We start from the raw sequence: 12,176 nt of genomic DNA on the forward strand, positions 1-12,176 counted from the left end.
CTGGCTAAAACAAGATTTATTTATTTTACGGACAACCCATTTTGACAATAATATAGTAAAAAGTTACAAAGGCTAATATAGATAAGCTGCAACACAATACAGAAAATTAACAGAGTAGTACGATAATAGATACAAAACAACCTGACTAAGATGCAATTTAATACATGTAAGATGCAAAAGACCAAATGAATTAGCAAACAATAAGAGACTGGTAACAATAATAAACTATGAAAAATAACATGATGACTAACAGAGAACAAGGCAATAAAATATGAAAGAGTTAAAAAAAAAAAAAAAAAAAAAAAAAAAAATTAAAAAAACAATGATCAACTATGAAGAAAAAAAAAACAAAACCTAGAATATCAACAAACGAAAGAGAAAAAAAAAAACTACTTTTAACCATTATAATTAGATAACAATGATAAATCAATTTATGAACAATGAAACATAAATAAATAACAAACGAAAAATTTGGTACTAATGAAACAGTGCAAGCAAGCAGAAATAATATGGGATCAATAAATCTAAACAGCGATTAAGGACAAAATAATTATATATTTTAAAAAAGATAGAAATAAAATAAGTATTTAACAGTAAGAAGCGTTAAATAAAGTGATTACAAGCAATAAAGAGATCTAAAAATAATAATAATAAAATTAATAGTAATAACAAGATAAATACTATACGAACATAAAAAACAGTTTCATATTTTACATGGAGCCTTCCTTTTCTTAAATCTTCCGTGGAGAGCAGTTGGTTAATACTGACTCTTAAACGATGCAGTACCAGTGTTGAAAATGTCTAGTTCCGGTGGTAGGGTAATTCCCAAGCGTCTGGATCCGGACCATCGTGCTGTTTTCCTTTTCGTAACTTGTAGAGTAATGCAGTCTTGCAAACAGGGTCTCTCGATCTTGTACTGGCAGGAACGTGGAACCTTACCCGCTCCAATAACTGAGGGCAGTTGAGATCTCCGTTAACCAACTTATATAAAAAACACTAAATAAAAAATTATTCTCCTCAAAGCAAGTGGTTGAAGGCCAAGTTCAGCTGCCAAAGAGTTCACAGGGGACATCAGGCATAACGATGACCCAGGCGATAACCAACTAAGCGGATGAAACGAGACTGAATCGATTGGAGTCTGTCTTAGAGATATTGTTGATTAGGAGACCACACAACTGTGCATTATTCCAAATGAGACCTAACAAGGCAACAATATAAAGTCTTTAACGCCAAAGGAGCCGTGGAAAAAAAGCGTGAGTACCTGATTATCATGCCGAGGTTCCTGTTTGCTTTGCTTACAAATGTGATTCACGTGATCTTCAGAACTCAGAGAAAGCAGCACACATCACACCTAGGTCTCTAATCTCGCTTGTTCTTTTGAGACTACATTCCACCCAATTGATAATCATAGAAGCGAGGAGATGTTATCCTGGTAAAAGGTATGATAACGGAGCATTTCCTTGAGTTTAAGGACATGCTATTATCAGGGCACATTTCTCAACAGCCTTTATACTTCGCTGAAGGATTTCAAAGTCGCATTCAGATTGGATTTCAGAGTAAAAGTTTAACATCGTCAGCAAACAATAGGTGATTGGCAGGAAACTACGTCAGATATATTATTGGTTGAAATAGATTAAATAATACGGGACCCAAGTGCGAAACCCTGTGGGACTCCTGAACTCGCCACGAACTCTCTGGAGAAAGAGAAGAGAATTTCACCAATTAGCTTGTGATTTTGAAGGTATGATGAAAACCACTCTAAAAAGAGGGCAATGGACGCCATATGCAGAGAGCCTTACAAGCAGATCGCAAGTGACTGACTCTGTCAAAAGCCTTGGAGAAGTCCAAAAAAAAATTGCATCAACCTATTTCCGTCTTGAGAAAGGATGAGATAAGATAATGTCTGACTGGAAGACTACTAAGTTCGTTGCTGCCGATTTTCCAGGCGAAAACCCATGTTGATGGGAAGATATACACCTTTGCAGTAGGGGAGACACTCTAGAAAGCACCAACCTCTCAAAGACTTTGGAGATCACTGAACTGGGACAGCAATAGGTCTATAATTGGTAACTTCAGATGGTTGACCCAGATTTTGTGTATGGGTAACAACATAGCTTTTTTAAGAATGTCAGGAAAAAACACCACTGGTATACTGATTTGTTGAAGAGCTCCTGGAGCGGACCAGATAAAAGGAGGTGGCAATGCTTGAATTCAGGACACCAGGCAGGTTATCATGTCAGGCCGGAGCCTTTATTTTACTTTGAGATTGAGAAGCTCCTTTCTGACTTCATCTTCACTAAAAATACAATAAGAGATAACATTGCAAGAGTCGCCACTGTTTAAACTAGTAGGAGGTTTGTTGTTGAGACGTGAACACCGAGGAGAAGAAATCAGCAAACTATTCGCATTGTTCATTCACACAGGTCGCTGAACGTGCCATTATTATAAACCAGAGCTGACGGAGTTCCATGGTTCTTCTTTAACCCATCAACGAAGCTCCAGAACCTGTTGGGATTAGAAGGAAGGATATTTTGGACATGGTTTATGTAATTGTCACGATGCATTCTTGAGAAAGCAGTTTACAATAATTTTACCTGGTGCGAGAGTAAGAATAGTATGTGCAGTCGTTCAAAGTTCTCTTATATTGTAAGTGAAGTCGTTTCTTTTCATTTAACAGTCTCTTCAACTCCGGACTGAACCACGGTGGGAATGTGATCCAACTTTAATCAAAGGTGTATGTTTTAAGACAGAGGTTTTAAACGTTTCAACAAGGTTAGAGAATTGCATGTTTACGTCATCAGGTGAAAAAGAATTTTTGTAACAAACACGCGGGATATCATGGTGCAGCTCTTGATAGACATTTATAAGGTTACAATTCTTGAAGTTATGCACGTAGGAAGTCTTGTTGCTAGCTGTGGGGAACGGAAGGAAGAGCAATCCTAAGAGCAGGGTGATGTACATCCTCAGGTACCAGTGGCTCATCATACCCTGGAGACAACAGTATGTATATCCGAGGGAAAAGATGACGTCCAGAAATTACACCACGAGTGTTTTCAAATGAGATTTGCTTGAGTTAAATCAAGAGTAGAAGTAAGATCGCTCAAGGCTCTCGCCGGACCAGAACGGAGATTAGTCCAAGGGAAAGTGCACTAAACCAACCCAATAACAACACCTCCAATCAATTTCAGGTTGGTTTTCAGATCACCCATAAGTAGCACTCGAGAGAAGGAATCCAAAGTAACAGCTTCTTCTATTGGGACGTGACGTATGTTTCGTAAGAATTGACAGATGCGTCAGGACGGGATGTATACAAAACGCCTACTAGAAGTTTTACACCAGCTGAAGTCGGTACTGAGATTAGGGTTTGCTCGAGAGATGCTATTGAGATGGGCATACGCAGAGAAGGATAACAACACTTGTCTGCCTACGGGACACCTCCGCGCTGGCCTTGACACTAGTTTCGTAGGAATCTGTCTCTGCGAAATACGTTATAAGAAGAAAACCTCAGCTCGGCATCACTAATGTCTTGGGACAGATTTGTATCAGTGAGAGCAATGATGTCAAAATCAGTTGTGGGAGAGGGAAAGACTTAAGTTAGTTTAGTTTACTCCGAAGCCCATTTACATTTTTGATAGTAAACTGTTAGTTTTGGTTGTCCGCCTTTACTTAGTTTTTTGAGTTCTTTTTTAACTTTTCTGGGAACCCCATTCAAGTACTTAATTGTAACGCCAGTTTCTCCATTCGCAACCCTCTCATCAAGTTCTTTGCGCAGGGCAGTAAGAAATTGGCTCTCTCATTTGGGGTGCGGTCGCGGGAGGGACTGAAACATTTTCCATAGAGGGATCAGCCTGGGACACTTTGTCCCCAGAAAAATTCTTCATAAAGATGGAAACCTCATTCTGGGAGCCCAGGACAATTTTTAGTGGGTGAGGCCCTCGATATTAGATTTCTTACCAACTCTATGATAGGAAAAACTGAGTGGGCTGAAAATTTACACAGCATCAAAGACAGTGCAAATCTTTTTTTCGGTCATCTTCTTTTTTATCTAAAGGTAGTGACTTGGTGCTTTCTGGAATAGCGTACATAGGATGTTTTTGGTCCTACCAGCTCTATCATGAACTTCAGCGACCAACCAAGCGTCCAATGGACGTGGCAGGACTGTTTTTCAATTTTATTTACACCTAGTAGTGTTTGAAAATACTTGTTACGTCAGCTATTTGATTCTCAGCAGCAAGCAGATTTTTTTCAATCACCTCCAAACTCTGGGCTCCAATACAGATAAGCTAGCTCTTATTGTAGTAATCTCGGTTTTTATGTCAACAATATCTTTAGATATATCGTCTATCTTTTTAACCTTGCCTAAGAGATCGTCCCCAATGTTGGTCAATACAGTTGACATTTGGGTAGACAGCAACCCTGAAAGGCTGATTAGATGACCCCAAGCCAAATCAGTTCTAGCACAGTACCATTTATTTTTCGTATCGGCACATATACTCTGATATTCAGCTTTTGACATTTTGATACATTCCTATGGAACCACCGCTGGCAGTCACCATCAACAACCATAATCCCCTCTTCGGTGTCCAACACCATCTTAACACAGACAGGGCAAGAATCAGACATAATGGATATTATATAGAGCTGAGTTAACAATGCTTATCAGTTAGCTACTCGATCCACCACTGTTGGTATAAGCTGTTGTTATAGTGCAGAATGTTGATATTAAGAAGATTACTTAAATTAAGATAATAAATTACATATGCAGGTTTGCAGAAGGATAAATTTAAATACAGTTACATGCACAATAATACTTTAAGGCTACATGCATGAAAATGACGAACAAGCTATAATAGGTAAATTGATACTTCAGCTGTCCATGATGACTGTCAACTAGTTCTTTTCGCAATGGCAATGGGTTCTCCACATGTCTCCTATTTTCGCCAATATCTTTATGGAGGAAATTTTGGGGGGGGGAAATAAGGGGCGAAAAGCTTTGGCTTCAGCTCAGTTCAAACCGAAGATTTGGTGGAGGTATGTGGATGATACCTTTGTTATTTTTTCTCATGGAGACAATTTGAATTAAATATTTTTTTTTTAATCACATTAATAGTAACTTCTCCTTTCCATCCGCCTCACAATGGAAGTGAAAGTCCAAAACAGGCTTCCCTTTTTTGGATGTGTGTGTATTAAGAGATAGGGATGTCCTTAAGACAACTGTTTTTCGAAAGATAACACACATAGGAAAATATTTAAATTATCAATCCAACCATCAAAAAATCTGTCAAAGAAGGAGTAGCCTTACTCGTTGTTTGATAGAGCAAAGAGCTTGTGCTCAGATAAAGATGGACTAAAAGAAGAATTCAAGAAAATTGAATCGGATCTCAGAAGCAATGGATACCCTCAATTAGTAATACTATAAGTGCAAACGAACCAGAAGAATCATTCCTAAGTCAGAAAAACAGAAATTGTGATAAATTTGCGTTTATGTCAATCCCTTATGTGGCGGAATTATCGGAAAGAAAATTTAGAAGAGTAGGTAGAAAAGTACAACATTAGAACCGCGTTTAAAACACACAACACTCTTAGACAAAGTCTTGTAAAAACAAAACCAAAAAATGGCACACAGTGATGATTCCAAAAAACTGTGTTTACAGTATAAAATGTAGTTGCAATAGGGAATACATAGGCGAGACAAAAAAGACCACTAAACGTAAGGATAAAAGAGCACAAAGAAAACACGAGGAAAGGGTCTCATAGAAAAGTCGAAAAATTGCACACCATTGTTGGTCCGAAGACCCATCATATGATTTGGGAATGAAGCCAACGTAATACATCGGGAACACATTTCTTTCAAAAGGAAATGAATTGAGGCTAAACATATATTAAATTGGCAGACCAACCAATCAGTCCAAACCATCAGTCGAGATTAGGCCGCTTTGGTTGCCAATTCTAAAAATGAACTAAAGAGAAAACCAAAGTATCAAACGGATCAGATATTTGTAAAAAACCAATGCGGAGTCCCCACATATGGTTTTAAGAAGTTCATCTCGCATGAACCCAATAATAACGAAAGGGGCCCATTCCTGTCCCCCTTCCCTTTTATTCCGCCATCTTGTTTTAGCCAGCTGTGCTGTTGACGATTACCATTGGCTAGACCCTCTGGTCAGTCGTAGGTTGGTAAGTAGACGAGTGAAAGAGTATTGTGACCTGTATTCCGCAGTTCAGTTTTAATGATTAGTGTTTTGTATAGTTTTTTATTAAGTGCATGTTTTTATAGAGTTAGTGAAGTTGAAAAACAACATGTAGGTTGTGATTCTTGATAGGCGTGCCACAACGCTTTGGTAAGATTTGTTTATTTTGAATCCTAGTTTGTAATTATTGTATTAGGTTAGCTCTTTACCTGAAGAAGAGATCAGATTGCAGATCTCGAAACGTAGTGTTACTGATTTCTTGTTTTCACTGAACGATGGCAAATGTCCGGAAAAATCCTGTTTCCTTTACAATCCTTCCATCGTCAAAAATAACTTTCAAACAAAGAATTTGATTTGTACTTGTAAAGTTAACCAATCTATTCAGATCTGGTCTATTTGTTTTTGGTATTGCTATTACAATAATAATTGTTTATATAATTTTTAAACTTGTTCAATAAAATATGTATTCTTTAAATGTGTTTGTTTGACTGTGATCTATATAAGTCGCTGTTTTTGAAATCTTGTTTTATCTCAAATCCTTTTTTACTAATCATTTAGTCGAAAAGTTAAAAAGAATATCAAAGCAAAATGATTAATGCTCAGCGTAAAATATGTCTAATATCAAAACACATACAAACTACGCACATAACAAAGCACTAACAACACATAAAACTAACATTGATTAAACCTGCTTTAAGAGTTCATGCCACTGATGATGAAAATTTCCAGTCCACGTAGCTCCTGAACGATTAGAGATATTGAAAAACTCTCAATAGCAAAAATGTCTTATTTTTTAGAGTAGAATCTAAAAACAACATAAAATACAGGGTGTTTTATAAAAGATTTTAAAGTTGGCTCCATATTGGAAAATGGCGGCCATTTTCAAAAGATTTGAAAGTGTATTCCTGAGTGAAACTTAAAATTGAGCAAGTTCCAAATTTAAAGTGTGGTGCTAAGTTGTGTAATTAAAAGTTAGCTATTGGATCACTTTAAAAAACTCACCCGGTATATACATATAGCCGCCATTTTGTATTTAAAAAAAACATATATTATCTCTAAAACTAGTTAAGCTAAGAAACTAAATTTAGTTCATAGGTTTGGAAAATAGAGGACATTGTAAATAAATAATTGTGTAATTTTCTCTAATACCAACAAAATAGTGTCTGTTGAAAATGTTGTGAAAGTTAAATATATCATTTTCTGTGCCGTAAGTTACTAATACATATAATAAAGTTATTCGTACTCTGTTAGACTGGTTCGTTTTATAAAAGATGGCACATTTCCAAATTTTTTAATGTCTTAACATCAGCATCAGATGAAACGGCAAAATGATACTCACAAAAGCGTGTCACAAAATGTGGTTGATAGTACTCATCATTTCAAATAAAAAATGTTATATAAACATAGGTCTATAAATGTCTCGTTTAGTCGCTAGCCGCTATTTTGTATTTTTATTAAAAAAATATTATCTTTAAAACTAGTTAAGGTAAAGAAACCAAATTTGCCACATAAGTTTGAATAGATAAAAAAAAGAAACTTTCTTCAATATCGACAAAATGGAGCCTGCTGAAATTGTTTACAGTCAAATAACAAAAACGCCAGTACAGTTTTAAAAATGTAAAATATACTAACTATTTAGTATCTTTCATACCAATACCGACGTTACCATTTGCAACGAATTCTGTCGTGGAAAAAGGTACGTTTTTCAACGAAATCCGTCAACGTATATTGAACACGTCCACTTTACAGATACGTTTTTCAAGACACAGTTGTACAAGCCGGGAGCAACAATCAACTGATACCCCTTAACCGTGACATGTTTGGCGCTCCTGGCTTGTACAAGCATATATATATATATACTAACCCAAAAAAAACCATCCAAAAATCAATAGGTTGGTGGGGGTGTGTGTTGGTATGGGTTTAGTTAAGCTAAGAAACCAAATTTAGTTTATAGGTTTGAAAAATAGAGGAAATTGTAAAAAAAATAATTACGTTTTTCAACGAAATCCGTCAACGTAATATTGAACACGTCCACTTTACAGATACGTTTTTCAAGACACAGTTGTACAAGCCGGGAGCAACAATCAACTGATACCCCTTAACTGTGACATGTTTGGCGCTCCTGACTTGTACAAGCGTATCTTTTAAGTGGTCGTGCTCGCTTATGCGTTAGCGAATTTTGTTGAAACACGTGCATTTCTAATTGCTATGAAAATTGAAAAATAGTTGGTATTTTGTACAATTTTTATAACCTACTTAAAACATAATATGATGCTTGTCAAAAGACACAATTTGTGCTGCTGCGGGCTTGTGGAAGCGTACCTATAAAGTGATCGTGCTCGCGTATTCATTGACAGATTTCGTTGAAAAAGGTAACGTTGGTATTGGTATGAATGGTACAAAGATACTAAATAGTTAGCATCTTGTGCATTTTTTTATAACTGTACTGGCGTTTTTGTTATTTGACTGTAAACAATTTCAGCAGGCTCCATTTTGTCGATTTTGAAGAAAGTTTCCATTTTTTTTATCTATTTAAACTTATGTGGGAAATTTGGTTTCTTTAGCTAAACTAGTTTTAAAGATAATAATTTTTTAATAAAAATTCAAAATGGCGGCTAGCGGCTAAACGAGACATTTATCGACCTATGTTTATATTACATTTTTTATTTGAAATGATGAGTACTATCAACCACATTTTGTGACGCGCTTTTGTGAGTATCATTTTGCCGTTTCATCTGATATCAAGACATTTAAAAATTTTAAAATGTGCCATCTTTTATAAAACGAACCAGTCTAACAGAGTACGGATAACTTTATTACATGTATTAGTAACTTACGGCACAGAAAATGATATATTTAATTTTCACAGTATACTCAGTTTGATTATAAATTTAGTTGTTTTGCGTTGTTCTCGTTTCCCTCATGGTTACACACATATCAATTTTAAAATTTTCAAAGTGTTATTTTTTCGCATTTAAAAATATTTTTATATTATTACTATGATAATATAATAGTAATAGCATTGTAATAAAGATCTGAATATCTTTCAGTCTTTAGGATTTACCTAAGTTGGTTAAGCATCGATTACAACAAAATTGTAGTCAGAAAGCAAACTGATAAAGCTTTTTAAATACTCTACATATCCTACTTGGAGAAATGTTTGGGTTTGATTCGAAATTTGGCCACCAATTCGTGTGTATTCAGCATTGTCTTTTGGATGACTTTGTTCCTAGTGCATAGAGTATTACTAACACTTTCAAACAGTTTATTTAGGATTTCTATTCTAACGGTTGAACGTATATAGGGAATAATACTCAAATTATTTTAATCTAGAAGTGCATGGTGGAAATAACGAAAATTTAATACACGTACCTCCACTAAATCTTTGGTTTCATAGACCCCGTCCTTATTGCTCAGATTCTCTTTTGTGGCAGAATTAAATGACCGAGAAGTGAGGTTAACTCTGGTAGAACACAAATCGATTTTGTCCCTGCCACATGCGAATATACTGAGCCTTTCTCTTAAGTATTGACTTTGTGCAAATAAAATAAATTGTTACTAAAACCAGAAACCCCTTGTTAATAGCAAAAATATGTTTCAATGTCAACGAAATATTGGTCAAGATAGAGAAGGTAGTTTGTTTTAGGATATCCAGGTGCCGGAATAGATTAAAAAAACCTCTTAAAATTAATTAAAAATACACTGAATATTTAATGTGTCCAAGGTGGTGTGTTTCCTCTTTCTGTTTTTGGTATCTAACGATTTGTTGTTGAAGTTAAATAAAGGGTGACTAGTACAAGGGCAATAGAGGTTTAAACAGAATATCTGAGTGTTTAATAAATAGTAAACTTTTCATTAATGTTTTGAAATAAAAACAACTTGCTGTGCTGCTTTTCATCGAATACCCAATAAAAATTGTTTAAGGGATTTAAATTAATTTTTCACGTCCATATATGTATGCAGGAAGGTCTCGAAAACTTTCCACAAGATTTTTTTGACACTTTCCAGTTATGGAAAACACTCTGGGTTTTTTGTATTAACTCAAATAAAGCTTGTTTAGAAAGGGATAATAGCCAATAATAGCGCAAGTTAGAAAACAAAAATTAGCTGACCGACTCCGGGAATTGTATATGTATTGAGAAGGATTCCAGATGCACATATGTTCAAGCACATATATTTTTTAGGATTTACAAAAATAGTTCAAGACGGATTAGTAGATTACAAAATGTTTAGACGTTTATTGATAATATTGTTACGTAATACGTTGTCACGTTGAATATTTGCTGATAAAAAGAACATAGCAATTCCATTAGTTCTGTTTGTAATTGCTGTCAATCTCTGAAACTCCCTAGGAGTTTTATTATTAGATATCTACTATAACTTATTAGTTCTCTCATATTCACTATTTCATGACAATGCCGGAAGAGCCCAGGTTGTCTCTAGCGGAAGTAAGTGACTTTAGTCGGAATTCAAGGAGAAGCAGGCGCTGCTGTGACTTCTATTTTTTGTGTTTAGCTGCATGCATTAGTTGTTTGGCACTTCTGGCAGCAACGGTGGCTGTCGGAGTTTATATTGGAGGAAGAACGGACTACTGCTCCAAAAATAAGACAACTTTACAACCGGCTAATTCCACGTCTTCATTAACGAACATAACAGGCGCACCAAGTTTTATTTCAAACTCATCAACGACACCGGAAGCTCCTATGATATCAACGATTCTAACTACACCAAAGGTGAATATCACAGCACAAACAATTCCTCACACGAATTCAAACCATTCATCAACGACATCTATACCACCTTCATCAACAAACATTTCGACATACTTACCAACAACATTGACAAGTTCATCGTTTTTAACATCAACTGTTTCAAGCGTTAATACTCTGTCAACAACATCGTTGTCGTCCAACACTCTAACGATTACATCAACCGATTTAACTCCGATGTGTTCTTCAACTCAATCAACTATTTCAATAAGACCAACCACATTCGATATTTCAACTTCACCAACAACAGCACCTATTCAAACTCTTCTAACAAAACCTAAAATGCCAATAAATCCAACCACTTTAACCCCAACAACCCTCAGCACTCCAACAACTCCAACCACTCCAACAACACCATGCACTCCAACAACCCCAACCACTTCAACAACCCCAGCCACTCCTACAACCCCAACCACTCCAACAACCCCTACCATTCCAACAACTCCAATCACTTCAACAACCCCTTGCACTCCAATAACCCCATACACTCCAACAACCCCAACCACTCCAACAAATCCAACAACCACAACCACTCCAACAACCCCTTGCACTCCAATAACCACATGCACTCCAATAACCCCTTGCACTCCAATAACCCCTTGCACTCCAATAACCCCATGCACTCCAACAACCCCAACCACTCCAACAACCCCAACCACTCCCACAACCCCAACCACTCCCACAACCAAAACCACTCCATCAATCCAAACCACTCCAACAACCCCAACCACTCCATCAACCCCAACCACTCCAACAACCCCAGCCACTCCTACAACTCCAACCACCCCAAGCACTCCTACGACCACAAGCACTCCAACAACCCCAACCAATCCAACAACCCCAACCGCTCCAGAACCTATACAACCGATACCACTTCAATTGCCATCCAACAAAACACAAAAAAATGCTGCTGCTCCTACTAAGAACAAAACTAAAACTAAAATCAACAGTTTTCAATAAATATTGAATCAGAAAATTATTAGTAATTAAAAACGTTAGTTTTAGTCATACAATGTACTTTTTCGTATAACATACTTTGTTCATATATAATTTTAATCAGAAAACCTGATGTGCTGATGTGATGAATTTACCTCATTTAATCAATAGGAATGCATATGTAAAACGTTAATATTAAACAAATACACTATTAAGTTACACACGTAGTTCAGCTAATATTGCCAATTTGCGTATTTATTATATTGAATATAAATTAATG

At 36.1% G+C, this 12,176-nt stretch overlaps 1 protein-coding gene across 1 annotated transcript; it reads left to right on the top strand.

Annotated features, from left to right (window-relative positions):
- The first annotated feature begins 11,316 nt into the window (after positions 1-11,316).
- LOC124352947 (sporozoite surface protein 2-like) lies at positions 11,317-11,883 on the top strand. The gene has a single exon (XM_046802690.1). It carries the CDS (start codon positions 11,317-11,319, stop codon positions 11,881-11,883), a length of 567 nt encoding a protein of 188 aa, XP_046658646.1.
- The last annotated feature ends 293 nt before the right edge of the window (positions 11,884-12,176 follow it).

This window comes from Homalodisca vitripennis, chromosome 1, assembly GCF_021130785.1.
Source record: "Homalodisca vitripennis isolate AUS2020 chromosome 1, UT_GWSS_2.1, whole genome shotgun sequence".
Classification (NCBI taxonomy): Eukaryota; Metazoa; Arthropoda; class Insecta; order Hemiptera; family Cicadellidae; genus Homalodisca; species Homalodisca vitripennis.